The following is a 26,614-nucleotide window of genomic DNA, read 5'->3' as shown; positions in this document are numbered from 1 at the left end:
ATGTTTATTTCAAAAAGTGAAAAAGTTATCTCGTGTGACCTCTTGTAAGGGACTATAATAATTATAGAATTTTCTAATCTTCATAAAGAGTTATTTAAACTGTACCAGTGTTAAAATAAGCTACTCTTAAATTATTTATTAGTTAAGTGAGTCTCACTGTTTACAATGGCAACAGGTAGTGGAAAAGGAAAAATCGGTAAGTTGAGCAACAGGTAGCATACTTAACCTCATTTTTTTAATTAATTCGCACAAAATTTATTCAATTTGTTTGTTATATTTTCTACTTTGATTAAATGTGTTTAAATTAATTAGAAAGTATGGTAGCAGAAGGTTATTTCTGTGCCAAAAAAGTACTTTTTCGTCATAGTTAAAACACGCGGCAAATTTTTTGGATGTGTCTACGTTACCACCATACGGTTAATTTGACTGTATTAATTTAAAACATGGTTGGGTGTAAAATAATATTGGAACTGGTAATATAATTAAGAATAAAACAAGGGATAATCTTATTTTGTTAGCTTTTGTTTATCACGGTGACGAATGACATTTTGAAAAAGGATAAAAGGTTACTGTGCCTGACATACAAAAATCTTTTTGCCTCTTAACTTGTTGCAAACAAAAAAATAAAAATTGATTACCTGTCTGTATGTGAGGGATATCAGATACATAAATGACCTAGTAGAAACCCTACAAATGAAAGGGCCTCGATTGTGTCAAATTTTGTTTTTGTTTGTCAATGTTTTAGTTCTATTTCTACACATAGAACCTAAAGACATGAAATTAAAGCCTTTTATATATTCGTAGTGGAATGCGTCAAACAAAGATTACTATGCTAACAACAGATTGAAGACATCAAAATTATTAAACATAAAAAGCAAAATGACTATCTACAGAACCTTAATTAGAACCATAGTAACCTTTGATTGTGAAGCTTGTGCAGTGACAAAAAATATTGTTCGTCCGCTATAACTTTTCCCATGCGTCGCGATTCATTTTTAAACAAATTAAGTCAAAACATAAAGTGAAACGTACGCCGTTGTACTTTATGTTTTGACTTAATTTGTTTGAAAATGAATCGTGACCAATGAACTCAATGAACTGTCAACACGGATGGAATGGGCATGAAGCGAATTGAATGCGGCCAGGATGAGAGAGCAATAGCCAGGGAAAGAGGGAAGATAATCGCCATCTTTCGTAAACAAACAAATTGATACTGGTAGTCAGAGTTGCCAGATTGGGGTGTTTTCCTACAATTTTGGAGTAATTTAAAAGCGTCTATGGGAATTTTTCTAAGCAGAAATGGTTGGGGGATTTTTTGGGGGGGAGAGTTATGGAAGATTATAAGGGGTCATTATAACTGTATAATAACTGCGTTCGCGGGTGCCTGTCGGCCACTAGTCGGCGACAAATTAGCAGCAAAACGCATGCGCACTTTAAAATGATATAAATAATATCGTTAATAGATAAATATACAAGGTATATTTACCTAGTATAATTTAATAATTAGTTATTAATATTAATTAAAAGTAAATATACCTTGTATATTTATCTATTAACGGTATTATTTATATTAAGTGAGGTTAGAAATTGTCGGCGACAATTTGTCAACTGTACCCGCGAACGCACCTATTATACTCTCATATAATCGAAGAAGATAGGACCTATGAATTATTTCCAGGGACCTCTGTTGATAAGTAGTATAATTTTGGTTTACTGTTCTCTACATTTGACTACTAATTTATTAAAATGCGGAAAACATTTTAATTTGGGTGAATTGAGCTTAATTTGAGAGAATTTCAGTTTCTAAGTGGGGGATTTATAAAATCACATCTGGCAAATCTGGTGGTAGTTGTAGCAAATTTTCCCTGGCATGCTCTGTCTCTCTCTCTAGGACCTCTCACTTGCATGTTGGCCGCAATCTCGCTTCACTATTTGAATGGGACTGGGCCATTCCATCCGTGTTGACAGTTGATCGTGACGCATGGGAAAAGTTATAGCGAACGAACAATATGAAACCTAACTCAAGACATTCCAGAGAAAGTTACTGACGACACATAGAGAATCAGCAGAAACTACGAAATTCATAAATTAAATGAAGGGTACATTATAAGATTTGTGAAAAGTCAAAGACTCTCATGGCAGTGACATGTCCAGAAACAAGAAAATATAAGAACTACAAAGAAAACATTACAATGGACGGCGATAGGAAGACCAAAAAAAAAATGAAGACCCAGAGCGAGATGGTTGGATGACGTGGAAGACGACCTGAAACCTGTGAATATAAGACAATGGAGGAGAAGGGTACAAAAGAGGAATGAATGGAAGGGCATAGCCAGAGGCAAAGACCCATCCAGAGTTATGATGCCAAAATAAGAACCATTACCGTAGTGTTCGATTTCTAGGAGTAATTACCTGCATATTTATAAGGTAATAACGAGAAAAATATTCTGAGATCTAAAATATTGTAACCTCTAAATAATTTGATATATTAACCTAACTCTCACATCGACGACATATGTTTGACCTTAGACATAATAATACATAGACTGCGACGTGCAATCTAAAATTATTGTTCCCCCAGTGCGACAGAGAAAACTGTTGTAAGCAGGGTATACATCTCTGTCTAATCGAGTACGTGATTTTCTCACTGCCGCCGATTAGAAAGAGATACATACCCTGTTTACAAACATTTTTCTCTGTCGCATTGGGGGAATAGTTTTAGATTGCAGCGCGCAATCTAGGTATTATATTATGTCTATGATTAACTAAAACCTTTTGATTTAATTTAGATAAATTGAATTACGACACATGGGCAAAGATTCGCCGGATCAAGTATAATCCTATTAGGAGTGAAAAACTATATTTAAAAATAATTATATCATAATTCTGATAACCTTCGTGTTCCTCATGTTTAGTTAGAAAAACAATTTCTATTGATTCCAAAAAGATCTACAAAGTCATTTAACATTTTTAAAAACTTGTTTCATTACCTCTCTATTCTCTTCTTTCTTTTTTAAGCAAAAGTAGTCTATTTAATGATCGTCTTACTGCTTTTACTAATAAGATTTTTATAAAATTCTTGTTTCTTGCACATTTTTTTCTTGAAACTATGGCAACGTGTGTAGCGACTAAATATTGAAACTTTTAATATCGCTTTACAAAAATGTTTATTGGCACTTTTTGTGTACAATGAACCATTTCTTAGAAATAACGCAAGGCGACCGGCGACCTTGAATATCAGTTACTTTTTTTTGATCAGAGTGTCCTATCGACAAAAATCAAACTGCGTTTTAAAGGTGAAGAATGCAAGTTTCGTCGACAAGTTTGCATTTTGCCGCATATGAAGTTCGTGTCTATAAAGCTTTTAAATAAATAAGCATTGCGCGATTTGCGGTTTTTACCATTTTTTACGATTCTTATGAATGGTTGGATTTTTCTAAAATCCAAAATCTGAAATTTTGATCAATTACCTAACCCTAGGAAACATATATAAAAACTTGTTGTAACAAATGCAGCATTACTTGGTGTTCTTTTTTCATGTCACTTAGTATATAAATAAATAAGCAATTCACTTTTATATCTAAATCACCGAGATGTGCGCCTTTCACCAAATATACGCAACTTGCATTACAGTATGAAACCAATTTTTGATCACGCCAGCTTGAGATATTGTTCTCCATATAAAAAAGAACATTTTTCCTAACTCTGTGTAAATTTTCAGGAAGTAGTACAGGAAGTATCAAACATAAAAACAGGTAAAGCTGGAGGGGATGAGACATAGACCCGGAAATTTGAGAAGGGATATAATATACAAAATTATTGAAAATATACAAAGAGGCATGAGAAAAGCAGCAAATCCCAAAAGACTGGCAAAGTAACCTTGTAATGCCAATATACAAAAAGGGAGAACACTTCAACTGCGAAAATTATAGAGCAATATGTTTATCATCGGTATGTTTTAAAATATACACAAAAATAATAGAGAAGAGGCCAAGACAAGAGGTAGAAAAAGAACTGGAAGAAGAACAAGCAGCGTTTAGACCAGAAAGACAGACAAATGATAACATTTACATACATCATTCGACTCTACAGAAAGAAAAATTATATGACAACGCGTGAAGAACGTGAAAGTACCAATTATACTGGTAAAAATAATTTAAAGTATATACAGAGTAGTAAAAGGACGTGTACAGATAGGAGAAGAAAGATCTGAAGAATTCAATTCTGAAAGAGGTATCAAACAAGGAGACAGTCTTAGCCCGCTATATTATATACCGATAAATGCAATGGAGATAAGACATCTACGAGCTATAGCCGGAAAGACCAAATGGGATAGAATAAGAAATGCGGCAATAAGAGGGATAACCAATAATAAACAAAATAATAAAGAGACAATTAAACTGGTATATACATCTGATGAGAATAAAACCTAGTAGACTAACAAGAAAAATTCACGAAACAAGGTACATATATTACAAAAAAAAAAGAAAAAAGATAGACCGAAAAAAAAGGGATATAGCAAATTTTAGATGCGGGAAACAGAAATTGTTTTTTTGAAGAAATGAAATTAATAGCACAAGACAACAGAATGGAAGAGATGGGTAAATATGTAGTTAAACTTAACCCAAATCCGACACCTGAAAGAGTATAAGCAAGGGGATAAAGAAAGAAAGTATAAGTTTTCACGTCAAAATTATTGATGTGATGATAATGATGAAATATCCTAAGATTATCAATACTCGTAAGCTTCTACGACAAATGCATTCACAATAATATAGTTGTCGTAATTACATTTTTTGTAAATATTTATAATAACTGAACTGATAATATTGTGGGGGTATTTTGTAATTTTGATAGTTATTTTTAAAAATAATGACACAGATTTATCAAAAATATTAAGGACTACAAGAACAAAACAAGTTTCACAAGAGATTAGACGTTTCTTGATTGTTAAATATGTACATTTAGCTTTTCTAAGAAACAGTAAACAAGACATTTTAGCAAATATCGTGTTTGGTTGCTATAGTGACAAAAAACATGGAATATTACATCAGAAATTATGAAAATATGATAACTCACATGTGATAATTCTGTTGTAATCAAACATCATAATACAATAATACAATTAAAGAGTTTAAATATGTTAACTTATCTAGAAATGTTTAAAAATGTTTTCTCGTGTATTGGAAGTGCAAAACTATCTTTTTTACTTTTGACCAACTTTACAGTAATCTTCTACAATTTTTTCTCAACATTGGAAACCGTGACAATAAACATAATACCTAATTGAGAAAGAAGGGATATATTTCATTTACTTTAAAAGCCCTTGAAGATGGAGCCCTTAGACAATGGAAGAATAAGTGCAATGGAATGGGACTATCGATAGGAAATACGATACTCTACACGCTGCACTATGCACATGACCAAATTGTAATTGCACAGGACAATGAAGATATTGCATACATATATGGCAAGAAAACTAATAGGATATAGAAAATGGAGGTGAATACCAAAAAAAAAACAAAATATCTATGCTTAGGAAGGGAAGAAACGGAGAACCTGAACCTGGAACAGGAGACAATTACAAGCGGCAATGAATACATATATCTGGGAATAAAACTAACTAGTACAGAACGAAACGAAGAAAATATTCAAGAAAGGAAAGTAAAGGGAAAACAGGTGATAGCAGCAATGATAGCTGAATTCGGTACTGTGGCAAAAAATATAAGAACAGAAAATAAAAAACGAATTTACAACACAATATTAAAACCAGTGTTATCCTACGGAACTGAATCTGGCAATTAACCAAAAAATATAAGCTAACCAAAAAGATAAATTACTAGCCACTGAGATGGATTTTTGGAGAAGGTCGGCAAGAAGATTTAGACTAGGGTACATAAGAAACGACGGCATTCGACAACAAATGAAAATAGAAAGAACAATCATAGATGACATCAAAAAACAACAGCGATTACGGTACCCCTACAAAAAAAAATCGAAAACGGGAAAGAACAGCAACGACATGGATAAAGGGCATCTCCAAGGTGATGTCGGAAAGAAATTAAATTTAAGAGAGGAAGACTGTCACAATAGAAAGGAGTGGAACTCGATTTAATAATTATATACTTTAAAAAGACTACATTATTATTAAGACACGCTTTAATATTTTTTGGGAGTTACTTCATCTTCAACCACTTCTCAGTAAAATTCTAAAATACTAAAGATGCGCGGCATTGGTTCCTCGTAGCTGGTGATTACTTGTTACATTAAAAACGCCTACAATGCATAATGAGTTGCCTAGTCATAAGGCCTGTTATTAACATACTGCCATTTATATTAAGTCACTTTACACAAATTGAGTCACAAATAGGGTTCTAAACGAACCCTATTTATTCCCAGAGGTTGTGAACGCCAACAGGCGTTCAGTGGCACCTGACTCAAGTAGCACAAAACTCCTTTTGCGACAGTGTCAGTGAATGTGTTAAATTTCACTAACCGAAGAAAGAAATTTTGAGTCAAGGTCGCTGTAGTTTTCGGTCAAGGATTTTCTTATGTTATATCATTCTTTTAATAACACTACTCGATGTGTTTGATTTTAAAACACCAATCGGTAGAAGTATAGTGACAACCTTCCATAGAGGTATTAATCCGTCAGTGAACAAGCAGAATTGCTTACAAAGAGGAAGAAGAAGTTCAATTGTTAATATTCCAATTCGTACTACCGCACTAAGCACATGCACTCCAAGCAACCTGATAAAATATTAGAGTACATTAAAGCAAACAACACAATGTCTCGTTAACGCTAACAACTTTTGCACTGCGACTAATGTCTTTGAGTTTAAATTTTTGAACAACACATCAATGAATGTTGGATCAATTTGAGTTCAATGCTAAGCAACTGGAACTCTATTATTTACTATCTACGCTTTGTTTTTAAACTAGGAGGAGTAAACTAAAAAGACAGATTCACACCCAAGAAAGTCACTAGAAAAATCACCAAATACATCTTCTTTTTGGTTGATCATGTCGTCCTGCGACGGTAATCCATAAATATTAAATTATACTAATACGTCGCTAGAGAGTTCTAATAACAACTGTTTTTTATATAAAAACAGACTAAAAATTTAAAAATTAAAGGAATAGGTAACGCAGAATCGCGGAAAACACGAAAAATGACCGATATAACATAATTAACCTATGACATGCCAATAGTGTCAAAATTCCATATAAATGTCAATAATGTCAACATTTCATAATAGTGAAGTAAACTTGCCTGAGGTTGGACCAATAGGGAACTTGCAAAAATTTTTAAATATTAAAATGATATTAAAAAACATAAGGTAACATGATCTTAAAACGCTTGCATGCGAAAAAAACAAATATTTTTAACCCGTACGCTAATTACGACGTTTTGAAAATGCTATAAAATTCAAATATCTTAGGAGGCTCTTGAACGTCCTTCTATTGGTTCGACGTCACCGGCCACGGTGAACCGGCGGAAACAACGCGATTAAGGTAGGTATCACGGGTATATTACATTTTAATCGTCTTTAATGAAAAATTCCTAGGTATTATTTATGTTCATCTTATATATTGTAATAAGTAGTTCCCCAATCAGCTTAGTTTTAAACTGAAATTGATAAAGTTGAGTGCTACCTTGTAAAGAGTTTAAAACGCATAATATGACGGACGAGGGTTTTTCAAAAGGTCAATCTGACTAACTTACCTACCGTTGATGTCTTCATCGTGGCAACTTTTATAAAAAGTACTAAAAGCTATTCTATTGGAGAAATGCGAGGTGTCAAGGCAAATAAGTAAGAGTTATTAATAAGCATATTTAAACCGTTTATAACAATAGTTTGGTACCATTATATTATAGTACTTATACGGTTTACCCCGTGGGTTTGATCTACCTACCTCTAATCGAAGGATTTCGTATATCCTGGAAAAGATTACGGTGTAATTTGCATTATAATAAAGATTATATTTTATTGTAATGTTTATTAGTACCTACTGGAGCCTTTCATTATTGTGTTCAAAGCCTTCTGAGAAAATATTATGGTGATTAGCAGCAACAAAATCCTTCTTTACAAAGTTAATAATACGCATAAATAAGAAGAATCATTATTGTAATTTTACAAGTTAATATCTTTATCATCTCAGCTTATACTTACACCGCATCCCTCGGTAGACCGCAAGCTATAGTAGAAACCCGACTATAGACCGCATACTATAGTAGCACCAATACTTTTTAGTTACTCTTACTTTTATTACTAAAAGTTTTGTTTATTTTTAAATTACTTGTTTCTTCTTTGTTCTTCAACACAAGAAACGAACAAAGTAATTTCATAAAAAAGAACTTTTTGATACATGTCAACAGAGATAAAATGTTAATATTTTGCCTGTCACAGAAAAAATCATTTTTGCCACAGTAAAACAAGATATTTCAACTATATTATTTATCTATGGGCAAACTGCATTAAATGCAATGGCCCACCCCGAACGGACAAACGATACGAGTGGTCTGTGACGTCAGACCACAGGTCTCGCTTTTGAAGTTGTTTAAAACGGAAATTTTAGGCGCGGAACTTTGATTAGATGTTGTACGTACACTATTCATTGTTAAGACGTAATATTTTGAATATAACATTTTAAAACATAAATTAACAATTTTATGCAAAAAAAATTTTTAGTGCAAGTTCCCTATTACACACAAATATGATGGCGCTGGAAATTTAAATTATTCCTCCTGGTTTAAAAACAGAGTATAATGCATTCCAATAAAAAATGTTGTAAAGTGTCTAGTCTAAACTGTCACTGATTTGTATTTATTCCTTCCAATAAGACGTAAATTGGAGCTGGAAGGTCAGATAATGGAACAAGTGATGGAGTTTAAATACCTTTGCATCACACTATCTAGCTACGGAAGGCTCGAAACAGAAGTGAAAGATCAAGTCAATAGAGCAAACAGAGCCGCAAGTTGCCTGAATGACACAATATGAAGAAATAAAAATATCTGAAAAGAAATAAAAGGCAGAATTTACAAAACAGTCATCAGACCAATAATGACATACGCGGCAGAAACACGACCCGACACAGAGATTACAAAAAGATTGCTCGAAACAGCGGAGATGAAAAATCGATGGTAAGACTGTATGGGACAGAGCTAGAAGTACAGATATACGACGGAGATGCAAGGTGGATAACATTAATAATTGGGTAAGAAACACAAGAATAGAATGGAATGAACCACATAAGCCGAATGACAAAAAATAGGGTAGTCAGGACAGCGAGAGACCGTTCCCCAATAGGAAGACATCCAGTGGGAAGACCACGAAAACGATGGAACGACAACTTACTAGAGGCACATTGAAAAAACAGACAGAGTCATGTCTATACAAAAAGAAGAAGAAGAAGAATCTAAATAAATGTACTGCAATCCTGCAATTTCCACTCCTCATACGACAACTTTGTTGTCTTCTATTGCTGCTTTATATTCGCAAACATCAAGTGAATATTTGAACATAATCGTCCCAAAACCAACAATAACCACTCTACATTGTTTACAAAACGATCTGTGGCTAATGGATTAAGCCCGAAGCCAACCCCCTCTCTACACACACACACACACACACACAATTATTTACAAATCTTTTTTTTTGTTTTAGCATTATTATCAGTATCAAACAAACTAGGCCTTGTTGAGTTCGGTAAAAACTTACACAGTCTTGGATTCACATTGGTTGGTAGTGGAGGCACAGCTGCCATTCTTCGAGATGCCGGTCTCAAAATCAAAGATGTCTCAGACGTGTCAGGAGCCCCAGAAATTCTCGGAGGAAGAGTGAAGACTCTACACCCTGTTGTCCATGGTGGAATTCTAGCTAGGTAAATAAACATAAACATTTCGGGCATATAAGGGGGCACGTGATGAAGATTCATTGTAGATTCTCCTATTGTCTGCTATTTATCAGCCTGTAGCTTTATAAATCTCTAAAAAGCTCAGGCAACAGATATAGCCCAGTAAATGAACGAGAAATACGGCGATACCGTGTAATTTTCAGGGGCAACTCCGAATTGCATGAAAATTTGGATTTAGGTTCTACTTACCCTCCACTTCAAAGTTGAAATTGTGCCGTTGGTTGCTTTTACTTGGGGGTTGACAGTCACCCCTTCTCGGGGGTGAAAAAACATACGTTCAAGATAAGACCGGAAATGGATAAATTGACTAATTTTATGCAACTTTTGTTCTATTCAGTTTTTTATGTAAGTCAATACTTTTCGAGTTATTTGCGATTGAAAATGTTTAAATATGTTTTCAGACGGTTTTTCGCAAATAACTCAAAAAAATATTTTATCGAAAAAAATATCCTTAGCAAAAATGTAGCATATAAAAAACCAAAAAACATGCTGTATCAGAAAAGTCTATCAATCGAGTAAAAACAAAGTTGTAGCTCATGAAAAATATGTTCTTATTCGTCTAATATCAAATCTAATATTTCAAGGTGAAATCACCGGAAAATTAAGCACTTTTCGGGAAAAAGCCATTCCAACTTTTTTAAAGTGTTTACAAAAAGATTTATTTTAGTTGTTTATAAAAGTTACTAGCATCAAAAATAAGCGAGTTACGCTCAAAATAACATTGCCTTCTGTTTTTTGGTAAAAAAAATCATGAAAATCTCCCCGTGTTTAGCTCCCCAAATGAAATTAATCGCTACCGCTTTACAAACAATTTACTTACTAATCTATTTTTTATATGATCTGTCAGTCTCACCGGTCTAAAGTGCTTATTTTTGAAAGGGTTATAGTTGAAAAAGCTTGAACGGGTCACTAATCACGAGTGAATGCAAATTTTGAACAGCCGTATCTTAACTAATTTTTGTCTTACGGAAAAATAAAATGAAACTAACATATTTATAATAGAAAAACTTACATTTTTTTACTCTTTAAGATTTTTCTTATCACTAATACTTTTTAAGTTATTTTGAAAAAAAGAAATTTTTAAAAAAATTCAGAAATTTTTTTTTACTATAAAACCAATTTTTTTTTAAATAAGCACTTCAAACTAATTAAACTTACAGATAATATAAACAATACACATACAGTTAAAATAAATGGTGAAGCGGTTACGATTAATTTTATTTAGGGTGCTAAATAAAGGGAGGTTTTCACGATTTTTCTTACCAAAAAAGGGGCAAACTTTTTTTTCAGTGTAACTCGTTTATTTTTGATGCTAGAAACTTTTGTAAAAAACAGATTTTTAGATACTTTAAAAATGTTAATAAGCTTTTCCCGAAAATTGCTTAATTTTTAGGTGATTTCGCGTTGAATTATTCGATTTGGAATTAGACGAATAAGAACGTATTTTTCATGAGCTACAACTTTGCTTTTACTCAAATTATAGACTTTACTGATACACCATTTTTTTTTGGTTTTTTTTTTTATAAGCTACACTTTTGTGATTTCGCGTTGAATTATTCGATTTGGAATTAGACGAATAAGAACGTATTTTTCATGAGCTACAACTTTGCTTTTACTCAAATTATAGACTTTACTGATTACACCATTTTTTTCGTTTTTTTTTTATAAGCTACACTTTTGCTAAGAATATTTTTTCGATACAGTATTTACTTTTTGAGTTATTTGCGAAAAACAGTCTGAAAACGTAGTTTTTTGTCGAAAAATTAATATTTTCAATCGCGAATAACTCGAAAAGTATTGACTTAGGTAAAAAACTTTATAGAAAGAATGTTGATTATAATCTGTCAATTTATCCATTTCCGGGCTTATTTCAAACACGCGTTTTTCAACCCCGAGAAGGGGTGACTGTCACCTCCCAAGTTAAAGCACCCAACGGCACAAATTCAACTTTGAAGTGGAGGGTAAGTAGAAGCTAAATCCAAATTTCATGCAATTCGGAGTTGTCCCTGAAAATTACACTCCAAGACGGTCATTTATTGGGCTAATAGTCACCAATCATTCTACATTCCGACCTATAGAGAATGTTATCTTTCTCTAGATATATGTCGCGTCCGTACATATGTAATATTTTATTATGTTGCCTATAAACATTTCACTGGACCGTTGTTTTATCACACACTTTTATTTTTAAGATTGTTACCTTCCGACCAAGAAGATCTCAAGAACCAAAAAATAGAAATGATTAGAGTAGTAGTTTGCAATCTATATCCATTCGTAGAAACTGTATCAAACCCTAAAGTAACGCTAGATGATGCTGTAGAGAATATCGACATTGGCGGTGTGACACTCTTGAGAGCAGCAGCCAAAAACCATCAAAGAGTTACAGTTATTACCGATCCCAGTGATTATAGTAAAGTCATTAGTGAATTAAGAAATAATCCAGAGAAAGACACCTCATTACAAACCAGGTAAGTTGCTGTATAGATGTCAAAGTCAATGAAAGAAGTAGGCATCTGTAATATATCAAAATTATGTCCTATCATTTGAATACTATGAAAATTGTGATTATATAAACAATAAATACATATTGTATTATTTAATAATATTCTTTAACTTTGTACTTTGAGTATTATGTCCTTGCATATTATGTGGTATCATTTTTTTCTAATTTCTTTCACTATATCACAAATGATGCATTATAATATGATAATAACATATTTTTAATCGATATAGTTTATAATGTCATTGAACATATAGAGTGCCCGGAAAGTCCCTTTACACCAGTGGTGCTCAGACTTATACTGCGTAGGATCTACCACATAAACTTCAAGCTTCCAACGATCGACTGATAGTAAAAAAAAACAATTTTGAAAATGAAACACTTTATTGCACATTTCTATTTGATAAAAAGTTGTAATTACAGAGAGTCGTAATTAAAATCATGTTTTTCATCTTAATTTTATTTGGATGTTGATGCATGGCACTGCGTATCATCCACAAGGTTTTCATATTATGATGGTACGTAATTACCGAGGACCAAAAATGATTACGAAAATGATTACCAAAATCAGTTAGCCAATTACGATACTTTGATTTTACTACTTTAATTTGGGGAAATGCAGACTGACACAAGTATGTTGATCCAATAATGTTGTGAATTGCAGAGCTACTTGCCTCAAAGACGGATATTTGTCTGGCGATATAAAAGGCAAAAAAATTTCGTATTGGTCGCTCTGGATTGAAGATATATATCCGACATTATTTTCAGTACCTCATTTTGGACGGAAATTAGCTGATTGAATCTAATTGAAAGTAATGGAGATTTCAGTGGCAATTTTTTTCATCTCTTCACAAGAAAATTGATTAGACATAAATATTACAATATCTGTGTTTTTTAAAATCAGCGAAGCGTCTATCAAACTATCTACGAACTGCTTGCAGCTCAGTCTCCTAATAATAAACATAATTCAAATGAGGGTTACTCTTTTTTCAACGATGGAAAGTTATTTAAATCCTTTCTGTTCATTTGATTAATCAATAATTTCAATTTGTCGATAAAAGAATGTAGGTACTGTGCTCATCACATCGATAATAATTGTTTTATTTTTATCCTGTAGTTCTAAATTAAACAGGTTCAAATAATTTGCTAAATCTGATACAAAAGCTAGATCACTGAGCCATTTTTGGGTTTTGAAGTAGATGAGCGTCGTTCCCTCGTTCTTCTAGAAAACAAATTATTTCGAAAAGTAACTCCTGGAACCTATCTAAAAATTTTCCACATCTCAACCACCTCACATCTGTATGCAAAAGTAAATCAGTGTGTTCAGCAGAGTCGCTAGCTTTCAATTGCGCTTTAAAAAGACGTCGTTGCAAGCTTCGCCCCTGATTGAATTCACAATTTTTGTTGTCATCTTCATGACGTCTTTCATATTTAAAATTTTAGAACACAAAAATTGGTGGTGAACGATGGAAAGTCATCGTTAGCTCGACACAGTGCAACACATCCATTGTTAATGCCAGTCATGGATAGTGCACCATCTGTTTTAACACACACTAGTTTGTAAATCGGTAGCTCCTATTATTTTACAAAATTAAAAAACAAAACGTTGTATATATCTTCTCCGCAAATTTTTTCTTTCAGATGCATTGTTAACAATTCTTCTTTAGCCAACATATCAGAAAATACCATCCGAATAAAAATAACAACTGGGCGGTATCATTAATATCAGTTGAGTCGTCAAATTGCAAAGAAAAGTATATTATACACTTCATAGTATCACTTTTAACTTTGCTTTCCAAATCTTTCTCATGATTTAGATACGTCTATAGAGCGTTTCACGTTAAGTATTGAACATTGCGGAGATAGCCGCATGATAGTAACCGTTGCACATTACAACAGGACTTCTTTGATAGCAGACATAATATCTTTTCCATTTGTATTTTTCCTTTGAGCACCACTGCTTTACACTAATTAATTGTTTTTGTTATGCTACAGAGGGAAAAATAATAACACAATTTTGTTTGCAAGTTACTTATTAATTATTTATTTATCTAAAACATCGGTGTGCATACCTCCATTGCCCCAACACAACTTCGTACAATCCGACAGGCGAGAGCTGGCGGGTGGCCTTCTCGTATTGTGTATTTCTCGTTGTGTATTTTCGCGCAAGGTCACAGCAGATCCTGACTTACTCAAACAGCATTGCGAACTCCATTTCGCAAGTCCTTATTTGAAACATATAGTCGGTTCGCTAAACTCAGACACAACTGGCTAGTGATTTTAGTAAGTAATTTTGCCAATTTCGTAAAATTGGCAAAAAACTAATTACTAAATAGTTAGTATCCATTACTTTTCCAAAATATCCATTATTACTGCATTCTATTGTTTTCTTGGTCTACCACGTTTTTTCCTTTCTATATTTCTGCTTTCCCAGATTTTCTTAACAGGTATATTATCACTCATTCTTTGAAGGTGTCTCCACCAACCCAGCTGTCTTTCTTCTGTATAAGTTTCTAATGGTTTTATTTCTAATTCTTCTCTTATTTTTATATTCTTAACTCTATCTCTTCTTGTCACTCGCATTACTCTTCTTAGATATTTCATTTCTATTGTCTGCAATTTACTTTTATCCCTTTTTGTCAATATCCACGATTCACATGCATATGTGAGTACAGGTCTATACACAGTTTTATATACATGCATTTTCGTTTTTCTTGTTATTTCTCGTCTATTTACAAATCCACTGTTAATTGCATAATATATGTAGTCTATTTGTTTTTTGTATCCTATAATTTATATCTATTTCTTGTTTTCCGTTTTCTTCAAATATTACACCTAGGTATTGGTATTTACTAACTTGCTATAGGAATAGTTAGTAATTTTGCCAATTTTGGTAAAATTGGCCAAAAACAAAAAAATTATCAACTAAAATCACTAGCCAGTTGTGACTTAGTTTAGCGAACCGACTATATCTGCGTTTTCTAACCCCCTCTTTAATGAAATCCCACAGTGCATTGTCCGGCGTTGCCAAGTCTGGGCTTTTTGGAGGCCAGAGAATTGGAGAACCTCGCCAATCCATCGGTTAGGGAAGATTTCATTCAGGTGTTTGCAAACAACGAGAGCAAAATGGGGTGGGGCGCCATCTTGTTGAAAATAAAGTGTCAGCAGTGCCCTGAGCTATAAATTGCGATAGTAACCACTCGTTGATTATCTGCAGATAAGTGTGTTAATTTATGAAGTCTTCAAAAAAATATCGCCCAAGCAGATAAATTGAAGTAATTCAGACCCATATCATAACATAAGGCGGGTTTATTTTCACTTCCTCAAAAAAATGAGGGTTGTCCTTGCCCAGAAATAAACATTTCAATTTCGAGAAATTACATACCTACTCATCGGTGAACAGAACATTTTGTTTGTCACATGCTCTCGGAAAGCGTTGAAGCAGTAATTGACATGCTTCAATTCTATACTCACTTGTGGCCACCATCATGTCTCAATCGCAACAATTGTTGTCTGTCTGCGTGAGCAGACAGGTGCCATTGACGATGCGCATGCGCTGGAACGTAAATAAACATTGGCGCGGCATTGATACATTATTATTAAGAGTCTAAAGGGACTTTCCGGCCACCCTGTACATAGTTTCTCACAGTTTGAAAAATAGACAACACCTTCATTTTTCAGACAAACCTTAGCTCTAAAAGCCTTCACCCATACTGCAGAATATGATGCGGCAATTTCTGACTATTTCCGAAAAGAATTCTCCAGTGGAATCTCCCAATTGACCTTGAGGTATGGTATGAACCCACATCAAAAGCCAGCACAGCTATATACAACCTTGGAAAAGCTACCTCTCACCGTCGTTAACGGCTCTCCTGGTTTTATCAATCTTTGCGATGCTCTCAATGGTTGGCAACTTGTAAAAGAGTTAAAAGCTGCTCTTGGCTTGCCCGCAGCTACTAGCTTCAAGCATGTTTCGCCCGCAGGAGCAGCTGTTGGCGTTCCTCTCGATGAAACTCAGGTTAGTGCATCTACTCTGTTGCTAATACTTTGAAATCTTCAGAAAATGGGTTTCAGCTCCGTTTTAATAGCAATGTAATATATTTATTGTAGGCAAAAGTATGTATGGTTGATGATTTAGCTGGAAAACTGACACCACTTGCAATCGCCTATGCCAGAGCTAGAGGTGCTGATAGGATGTCTTCATTCGGAGACTTCGTGGCTCTTTCCGATGTTTGCGATCAAGTCACAGCTCGTTTGGTCTCCAGAGAAGTGTCAGATGGTATTATTGCTCCAGGATATACACCCGAAGCATTAGAGTTATTGAAAAAGAAGAAAAATGGAGGCTACTGTATTTTACAGGTTAGAAAAATATTTTTATTAAAGAAATACGACTCACCACTTTATAAATGGGTCATTTTTGATGTAATTTCCTACACCTGTTGTCCGATTTAAGTGATTTTTTTTTCAATATGTTATAGCATTATTCTTTAACAATATCGCTCTAATGATATTGATGCTATAATTGCTATACAGGTAAATTATTGTCATTGTATACCAGGTATACCAATCAAACTGTGTTTTTTTCTCAAAGTTCGCAACACCCTGTGAAATATTCTAGCATTTATAAAATACTAAAATTAAAACCCAACTATAGCTTCAGATTTTCTTAACATTTTGTTTTTTTTATTTATTCTCTTATGTTGGATAATGAAAAGGTCAGACAGATACTTCAACAACTAGCCATGTTTTGGACATCTTGGATATTAGTGCACCCGATGTAACGCACAGCTGAGTCTTATGTCTGTGCGTCACAGTGTTGCCATGCCATTTCTTTCATAATTTCAATCAATGTTAAATGTACCTACAAGAATAATAGAATAAGAACGTTTACTTCTGCGTCATTATACGAGGTAGAATGACAAATGAGGTGTCAAATGAAAGCTTATAATACAATGATAGTACTAAAGGTGAGAAATTAGACCTAGATTGTCCGTCGACCTAGATTAGACCTAGATTTCTAATGTCGACATTAAAAGTTGCACTATTTTTTTTTTCTATAAAACATCTTTATCTAAAACTTACCAGAAAACTTCTTTGTACTCTCTACTTTCAAATAAACGTGATTAAGATGCAAAATTTTAAACTTCGTCACACAACTTTTGCGATTAAACTTTCCAATGCACAAATCCGCACCTTTTTCTTTGAAAAATTCATAACCTTTATCATGATAAGAATAAAAACTTGAAGCAGGCTCCTTTGTCTTCAGAAATGTTAGAGCTATATACTGTAAAAATTTCAAAAAAAAATATTAAAATGGAACAAAGTTGTAGCGAGGTAAACGCAAAACCCGTGATTTCATTTTTTGTTTTATTTTCAGGTTAAAATTGCGATTTTGACAATGTTCCCCCACATAAAATTCAAAATAAACCTCATTTTCGTTTTCAGCACCCTCGAAAATATAAATTAGCCATTCACCCCTCCGTGGTCAGGATCTCGAAAACTAAGCGCTTTTTTGAGGGTGTCCCGATCGTGTATAATATCACAAAAAATTGTAACGTGATAGTATGAAAAAATAGAGGATACGGCAACGGTGTTACAAGTGATGGTCGGATCCAATACCAAAATCTACACAGACATTAGGGTGCACTAATATCGAAGATGTCCCATGTTTTTCATCAATATATCCTCATTTTCTGCTTAGTTTAATAAACAAGCCTGAAATAGGCTATGAGAAATTAACAATTCGATAAATATCAAATTGTTAATAGTCAAAGAGTTTCTATTTTGTTGTGAAAATTATGAGATTTATTGTTTAAAGTTTCAATTTGACCTATAAGGAATTTGACCCTCGATGAGTGTGTTCAAGCAGTGACCTTACATAGCGAAATACCTAGCTACCATGCTGTCGGCTCTTTATATTGGTAACAATTTTTTGCTTATGGACGATAGTGCAAGACGATAGTGTACGAACTGTAATCGAATATTTACAACAGGTAAACCTTTGGACTTTGAATTGGCCACCGCATAGTCCAGATCTTAACCCGATGGAAAATTTGTGGGACACAATTGGCAGAAGAGTGCGACAGCGTTACTCCTAGAACCTTACAAGAGGTAGAAACAGTAGCTCTCGAGATTTGGAATGATATTGATCGAGACCAAAATAGCATACCTCATTTGTAATATAAAAATACATAATATCTCTTTTATTATATAACATAAGCGAATGAATCAAAAAACAAAATGTTAATAAAGCCTAAGGCAACAATTGAGACTTAACTTCAATATTTTATAAATGCTAGAATATTCCACAGGGTTCACGAGGAAAAATTTCCTGTAGTTGGCTGTATACCATTACAAAAACATAAAATCTTTTATAAAAGGTATATTATAGGGATTTTAACTAATATACCTTTTATAAAAGATTTTATGATTCCACAGGGTGTTCCTAACTCTGAGAAAAACGCGGTATGATTGTTACAATAATGTAAATGACATTAACCTGTCTAGCAACAACATTATTACAGCGATACTATGTATTAAAGAATAACGCTATAACATATTTAAAATATCACTTAAATCGGACAACAGGTTTAGGAATTAAGTGCGTTAATTTCTTGGAGTAGTGTAATTCACTTATTAGTACTTATAATACTTATCCGTTTTTATGATTTTTTTTATAAAATCTTATAACAATTTGTTTTTGTTTTAGATGGATCCAGACTATGTACCTAGTCCCATCGAAAGAAAAATCTTATTCGGTTTAACCTTAGAACAAAAACGTAACGATGCCGAAATAAACAAATCGATTTTCACCAATATCGTCAGTGAGAACAAGAATCTTCCCGAATCTGCCGTAAGAGACTTAATCGTCGCTACTATCGCTCTTAAATACACACAAAGTAACTCAGTATGCTACGCCAAAGACGGTCAAGTTATCGGAATAGGCGCTGGACAGCAATCTAGAATTCATTGCACCAGATTGGCGGGAGATAAGGCTGACAATTGGTGGTTGAGACAACACCCCAAAGTGCTCAACATGAAATTTAAGAAGACTGTGAAGAGAGCAGAGATCTCTAATGCCATTGACAACTATGTTAATGGATCAGTAGGTAAGAAGATGCTTTTTGTGTTTTGTGACTCTCACTATACAGGGTGTTTCATTAAGAATTGTCTATATAGTAACTGGAGAAAGCTTATCACAAGGGCGCTCACACGACGTGTACAATTTACAAGTACGCGAGCGTAAACATTAATTTGGCTTATCGACATAAACAATTGAATCAGTAGTGTGATTGCTAATAGTCCAAGTAATGAAGCTTAATACAGAATGGATCAATTTGCTTGAAAATTTGAGAATAAGTAGTGGATAATCCTAGGATCAAAATCTATATGATGCCGAAAGGCGCTTTTACCATGGGGGTGGTTGCCACCCCATCTGGGGGGTGGAAATTGTTTATTATATTTTGACCACAAAAGTTGGTAAAAACATTCATTGTAAGTAAAAATAAGTTTTCTGCTAATAACTCCAAAAATTTTCGGTTTATCAAAACAACTTTACTTAACAAAAATGTAACTTTTTAAAAAAATAAACAAAACCGTTTTTTTTTTATTTTCTTTAAGACCAATAGTAATCGAGCAATTCTTTATTATATGTTAGCTCTTCTTCGTCAAATGCTAAATATTGTAGATTCAAAGTCAAAAGAGGGGAAAACTATGCATTTTTCGAGGATAACTTGTTGAAACTAATTTAAAGTATTTAAAAATATCTATCTCCAGAAATAGAAAAAAATTCTCTAGCTCAAAAATTAAGTGACTTATAATGAAAAGAATGTCAGTACGTATGTTTTTCAGCGAAAAAATGATCGGAAGCAACCGACCTAATCACCACCCTAATTAAAATTAGTCCTTGACCTTATTTGGTCTTCTTTATTTATGTATTATTAATAGATTCTCGAAGTTTGAGCGGCTTAAAATGATTAGTTTTTAAAAAACTAGAGTTAAAAGCTAATAACGAATTTTTGTAGTTTGGTAAAAAATGCTATTTTCTCCAGAATAGAAAGATTAGCATCAGAGATACGAAAAAATGTTTAAATATGAAATTGTAGGTTATTTAATTCCCAAGAACATTTTTTGCTTAGAATGAACGTTTATATCAAGTTTTGCGGCCAAAATATAATAAAGAATTTCCACCCCCGAAATAGGGTGGCAACCACCCCCATGGTAAAAGCGCCTTTCAGCATCATATATATTTTGATCCTTGGACTATCCACTACTTATTCTCAAATTTTCAAGCAAATCGATTCATTCTGTAAAAATTGCCAGGTGATAAGCTTCGGTTCCTGGACTATAATAAATAGACCAGGGCATTTAGAAAAAAATAAACCGATTTTTAAATACAGGAACTGGAACGTTACAACTTTTTTCATTGTATTCAGAATGATGGCAGTAAAAAGTGCATAAACATGTCAAAATAAATGTATTAAAGCCAGATTTTGTCACTCGGGGTTTTTGGGGTCGCTGAGGACAAATACGCCATCAGAACCGACCATCGGAGTACCTGGTGTCCAGGTTCACTGCTAAGGCACGTCATCTGGTGTTTCGAGGGTTTTCGGCACTAAATTGATGCAAACAGAACGGGGGTTTTTGGGGTCGCTGAACAAGAATACGCCATCAAAACCGACCCCCGGTGCATCTGGTGCCCAAAAACCCTTTAAACTCCAGAAGGTAACATGCCTTAGCAGTGACTTTGTGTACCAGGTGGTCGGGGTTCGGTTCTGACGGCGTATTCGTATTCAGCGACCCCCAAAACCACCTAGTAATCTATTCGCATGCATTCAGTGCCGAAAGCCTTCGAAACAACAGAAGATGGCCGCGGGCACACGGTGCTCCGGGAGTCGGTTCTGATGGAGTATTCATGTTCAGCAACACCAAAAACCCCCGTGTAATCCGTTTGCATTAATTTAGTGCCAAAATCCCAATAAACTCCAGAAGATGATGTGACCCTCAGTGGCGACGCGTGACTTTTTCTGAAGTGTTACCAAAATCAGATGCAAAAAATCTTTTAAAAAAATGAAGATATGGCTAAATGTATATATAGCTTCAATAATATCATTCTGTATATCACTTGAAACTCTCGAAAAAACAGTTGATGCTTCTAGATGTTGGCAAAATTTTTGATCTTTTTTAGCAATTAATGTTAACAATACCCTGTAATTGCCTCGATTGTCAGAGTCGTCGCCCTCAAAATGACCACGAAACGCTATTTCTTGTTTGGCCAAAAAAACATACGGTATCTATTATAAGTGTGCTAAGGATATACCTTATTATTATTATTACCAAATCGGCACCCGATTTGGGCGTCGAAACGTTAATAAAATTATTTTTTTCATTTTAATTGTGGCTTATTTCCCATATAAATAATTAAGGATATACCTATCTATTTTTTTAACAAACTCATTATGTTTAGCAATATTTGCTTTAAAAGTTTGGTTAAGAGAACTTTCTATTCTTGTTTTCCCAAACTGAATCAAATTGGGTATACATCTTACATGTAGGTAACGGAGAAATTTCATGTCTCCTTTTTAAAACTCTAACACTATTTAAATCGTGAACCTGGCCCACCCATTTTTATGTAGAAACCAGAAGACATGGACAACAATACAGTTGTATAAATTTCGTGGGGCTCAGTGGAGGCTGTTCTTCAGAGAGAATGGAAACACCAAATAGTAATGCGAGAATTTATTAATGAGACCTACACTAAGGGTGGTTACCCCGGGAAAACTTTGAGTATTGACTTATGACTTATTCGCGTTTTAGTTGAAGACTGTTTTTCTAGCTGAGATATTGTAGTTTTATAGAAGCTTAATTTGGGTCATCGTTGACACGATGCCCGCTTGATTTGTATATCTAATTAAGGTAAATAGTTTTACTTTCGTCAGCACTTTGTATCATTTCCAAATTATATTGTTGATAATTGACCTATTTGTATCTAAACTAATAATCCACATGTGTGAATATAATAACAAATAAATTCGTGCTATCTACTGGGCGATATTATTATATTGTTCAATATCGGATATTAATTCTGAATATTTGGTATTGGACAACAGTCTATTTTTCTTGCAACCACATAACCAAGGATTTTCACTGTATCAACTAAATTTAAAATATCGAACTACTTTTTTTTATTCCTTTTTTAAATTGTTTAAAATAAATCTTTCATTTTCAATAATCTCTTTTTTTCTTCAAAATTATACAAGGAGAATTACTTTTCAAGTAGATGATCGATTACGCAGCGACACTCATCCATGGTTAACTGCACGCACACTTTTTATAGGTACTGTAACCAATTTTAAATCTGGTAAGAGGGCTACTGATATACACAGCGCGCTTACGCCGTCGCTTCTTCAAATTTTTCAGACACTAGCCGGTCCCGAGCGCCAGCGCGGGTATAAGCATTGTAACCACAAATGAGACTGGTAACAGAGATAATGAAGTGCAACTAAGTCACATAAACTCGCCAATATTTTCGTGTGTCTACGAGTAGTTGGCTATTTACTGAGTTACTATTACCACATAATACATAATATAATAATATATTTCTATTGGTAACAATATTGGTAAATGGAATTATTCATCGTCATAAAATATTTATTTGCAAGATTTTTAACTGTTACCAATGGTAACAGTGGTTACATGGAAGCTTCGCCAGTGGTGACCCTAGAGACTAGGTGTTCCGGGTGTCGGTTCTGGTAGCATATTCGTTTTCAGCAAACCCAAAAACCTCCGAGTAATTTGTTTGCATCAATTTAAGGCCGAAAACCCTCGAAACTCTAGAAGATGACGTGCTATAGCAGTGATACTGGAGGAGTCATGTTCATCGACCCCAAACCCCAGAGTAACAAAAGTTGGCCCTTAATATGCTTATTTTTACATGTTTATGCACTTTTGGATGCATGTTATGCACTTTAAAATGCAATTATTAATTATGCATTTCGACCCATTTTTCTATTGTAGACTTTTTTATGACATCATCCTGAACACAATGCAAAAACTAGCAAGTCTCTAGGTGGTGTATTTAAAAATCGATTTATTCCGGTATTTTTAGTGCTAAATTAACTGGTCTAAATGAATAGTCGCAGTAAATGCCAATTAATTACACATTTCGCCATGATCCCTTTGACTCGGGCCATTTCTACCGAAAAGAAATGGAAAACCAACGAGTGGCAACAGTGACAAATAATTGTACGAGTAACCCACTCACACGACATGGCAAGTATACGCAAGTGACGATTATTATTCGCCAAGTACACGAGTCGTTTAAGTGCGGCTTGATATAAAATATTCCCCCTTTCCGTTTTATTATTCGGTATATATTTGTTTCTTCTTCCCTAGTATCAAGTTGATCACATAAATTTGTATATTATGCTTCTGCTTTAGCTTTTGCTACTGCTACTTTCGCTTTCTTTTTGGCTACCCTGTAGTTTTGAAGATATCTATCTGACCTATTTTTTGTCACTGTTTATATAATGTACTCTTCTTTATTTTTTCTTAAACTTCGGTTGAACACCACTAGGTATCCTTATCCTTTACATAAGTTTTTCCATGTAATTCAATAGCAATATATCTAATGATACTGGTCATCTTAGGACTTCCTTTCATGTTCCAACACATTGTTTCTACTATTTTTGCCCTGAATAACCCTTCTATCTCATCTTTTAACATCCACCACTTGATTTTTTCTGGTCCTCTCCGATATTTCAAATGATTCTGTGTACCTAAGTTATATCTACTATTTTTAAAAGATTAACTTGTAAAAAGTCATTATCTATTAACAAATTATAACAAATTTACTTTCCTTTCTCTCTTTTTTGAGTATTAAACATCTCTTTACAGGGTGTTCATTTACAGTTTGATTTTTAGACCAATTAATATGTAATAGTGGTCATATTTTAAATGGAACATCATTTACTTTAGTAATCCATTCCGTTTACCTTGGACAGCAATTAAATTGTAACGCAGAAAGTCACGGCGAAATTAGATCTAGGATAGAGCAGGCTAGAGCCGCTTTTAAAAGGATGTCCAAGGTGTTATGTAACAGAGACCTAAAATTGGCATTGAGGATCCGCTTACTTCGCTGCTACGTGTTCTCGGTCTTACTTTATGGTGTCGAGTCCTGGACTGTGAATAAAATCGATCTAAATCGCCTTGAGGCTTTCGAAATGTGGTGCTATAGAAGAATTTTAAAAGTTTCCTGGGTGGAGAGGATTCGAAACTCCACAATACTAGAACGTCTCAGCAAGACTACTGAGATCATAAAAAAGCATCAAGCAGAGAAAGCTGGAGTACTTCGGATATGTAATGAGAGGTCCCAAATATAGGTTACTACAAAATATGATGCAAGCAAAAATAGCAGGCAAACGTAGTCCAGGACGAAGAAGAACCTCATGATTGAAGAACTTGCGAAATTGGTATGATATTGATAAAAGCATGCTATTTAGGGTGGCAGTGAATAAAATTAAGATAGGTATGATGGTAACCAACGTTCTGAAAGGACGTGGTACATGAAGGAGAAGAATCCATTCCATGATGTTAAAAAACCATTTTTGGCACATCTAATCTAGTTAGGTGATGTCATTATCATTCAAATTAAAAGTCGTAGATCCATTCTAGATTGTGTACTGTTAGGTTTTTTAAATTTTTGGCTGGACGCGTGACTGGCACCATGTTCCCACTAAACTACATACTCGTACAACAAAATGAGTATGCTAGTCCACTGGGTTATCGAGGAGATACTATTGTTTTGATGTCTTGTTTTATTTAATTCGATTTATTTTAAATTATACAGTGCTAGTCAAAAGTCCGTACCCCCCTCGTATCTTTTGAACGGTTATTCCTATAATAGTGAAATTTGGAGGGAGGAAATAAACGGACGTAAGATTCTTAACTAGTTATGACAGGTAACGTAATAGTAACAGATGACGTTACAGAGCCACTGTGACCGATAATTTTAAATAGGACCTTATGACAAGTGATACCTCGTTTGAAAGGTATTTAAAATACCTATTCAGTCATACTAATTTTTTTGGATTTAGGTTGATTTTGATTTTGGTGAATAAATTAAATAAAGGTAATATTGTAGTTTCGAATTTAATTAATAAAAATTCAAATGTCCGCCTATGGATTTTTTGTCAAAAAAGTTGACGTTTTTTAATTCTCTAGTAGTTTTTACGTCAACGTCAACCTGTTTGACAAGTAATCATAGGCGGAATTTTGAATTTTTATTAATTAAATGCGAAACTACAATTTTATATTTATTTAATTTGTTCATCAAAATTAGCTTAAACTCAAACAAAATTAGTATAACTGAATAGGTATTTTCAATACCTTTCAAACGAGGTATCACTTGCCATAAGGTCCCATTTAAAATTATCCGTCACAGTGGCTCTGTAACGTCATCTGTCACTGTTACGTCACCTGTCATGACTAGTTAAGAAGCTTACGTCCGTTCATTTCCTCCCTCCAAATTTCACTATTATAGGTATAACCGTTCAAAAGATACGAGGGGGGGTACGGACTTTTGACTAGCACTGTAAACTTAATATTTTTTAGGTAAAGATATGGATAGATCCCTTTTCGAATCAATGTACGCAGAAGTTCCTCTAGAATTAACGCCAACAGAAAGACAAACATGGTTGAGCCACTTGAATGGCGTTGTTGTATCTTCTGATGCATTCTTCCCCTTCAGAGACAATGTTGATAGAGCAAGACTGGTAAGAAATGGTTTTAATATCTAACGGTAACCTCTAATAACATTCTGATATAATATCTTTATTTCTAAAAAAATGTGTGAATGGCAAAATTCTTTTAAAAAATCTCTTTCAAAACCAGTGCTCACTAGCTAGGAAGAACCATCTTCTCATTTGCATACCGGCCTAATCTGAAGGTTGGTTCTTCCCAGCTGGCGAATACGGTACTAATTAACAGAATGAAATTAATATACGTTCCCATTTCAGAGTGGAGTCTCATACATTGGCAGTCCATCAGGTTCCACGAACGATGACGAAGTTATCAAGGCTTGCAACGAACACAAAATCGTCTTGGCCCACACTAATTTGCGGTTGTTCCACCACTGATCTGTTAGCTATATACATAACGTACTATTTTTATAAAATGTAATAAAATATTGTTTTGCTA

The 26,614-nt window shown here is 34.0% G+C and overlaps 1 protein-coding gene across 1 annotated transcript; it reads left to right on the top strand.

Annotated features, from left to right (window-relative positions):
* Nucleotides 1-26,614, top strand: LOC114329567 (bifunctional purine biosynthesis protein ATIC). The gene is made up of 8 exons (XM_028278718.2): nt 1-196; nt 9,669-9,885; nt 12,111-12,386; nt 16,100-16,436; nt 16,529-16,777; nt 19,128-19,527; nt 26,030-26,190; nt 26,434-26,614. The coding sequence occupies exons 1-8, from the start codon at nt 166-168 to the stop codon at nt 26,551-26,553; spliced, it is 1,791 nt and encodes a 596-aa protein (XP_028134519.1). The 5' UTR covers nt 1-165; the 3' UTR covers nt 26,554-26,614.

Source organism: Diabrotica virgifera, chromosome 1 (assembly GCF_917563875.1).
Source record: "Diabrotica virgifera virgifera chromosome 1, PGI_DIABVI_V3a".
Classification (NCBI taxonomy): Eukaryota; Metazoa; Arthropoda; class Insecta; order Coleoptera; family Chrysomelidae; genus Diabrotica; species Diabrotica virgifera.
Note: the sequence above shows the minus strand (reverse complement) of the source record. Positions and strands in the feature narration are given on the sequence as shown.

What these genes read in the sequence shown, in the direction of transcription:
- LOC114329567 (XM_028278718.2), top strand. Translation starts at nt 166, where the DNA reads ATGGCAACAGGTAGTGGAAAAGGAAAAATCG. An exon ending in GAGGCTACTGTATTTTACAG is followed by an intron (nt 16,778 to 19,127) that starts GTTAGAAAAATA and finishes TTTTTGTTTTAG; the next exon opens with ATGGATCCAGACTATGTACC. An exon ending in ATGTTGATAGAGCAAGACTG is followed by an intron (nt 26,191 to 26,433) that starts GTAAGAAATGGT and finishes TTCCCATTTCAG; the next exon opens with AGTGGAGTCTCATACATTGG.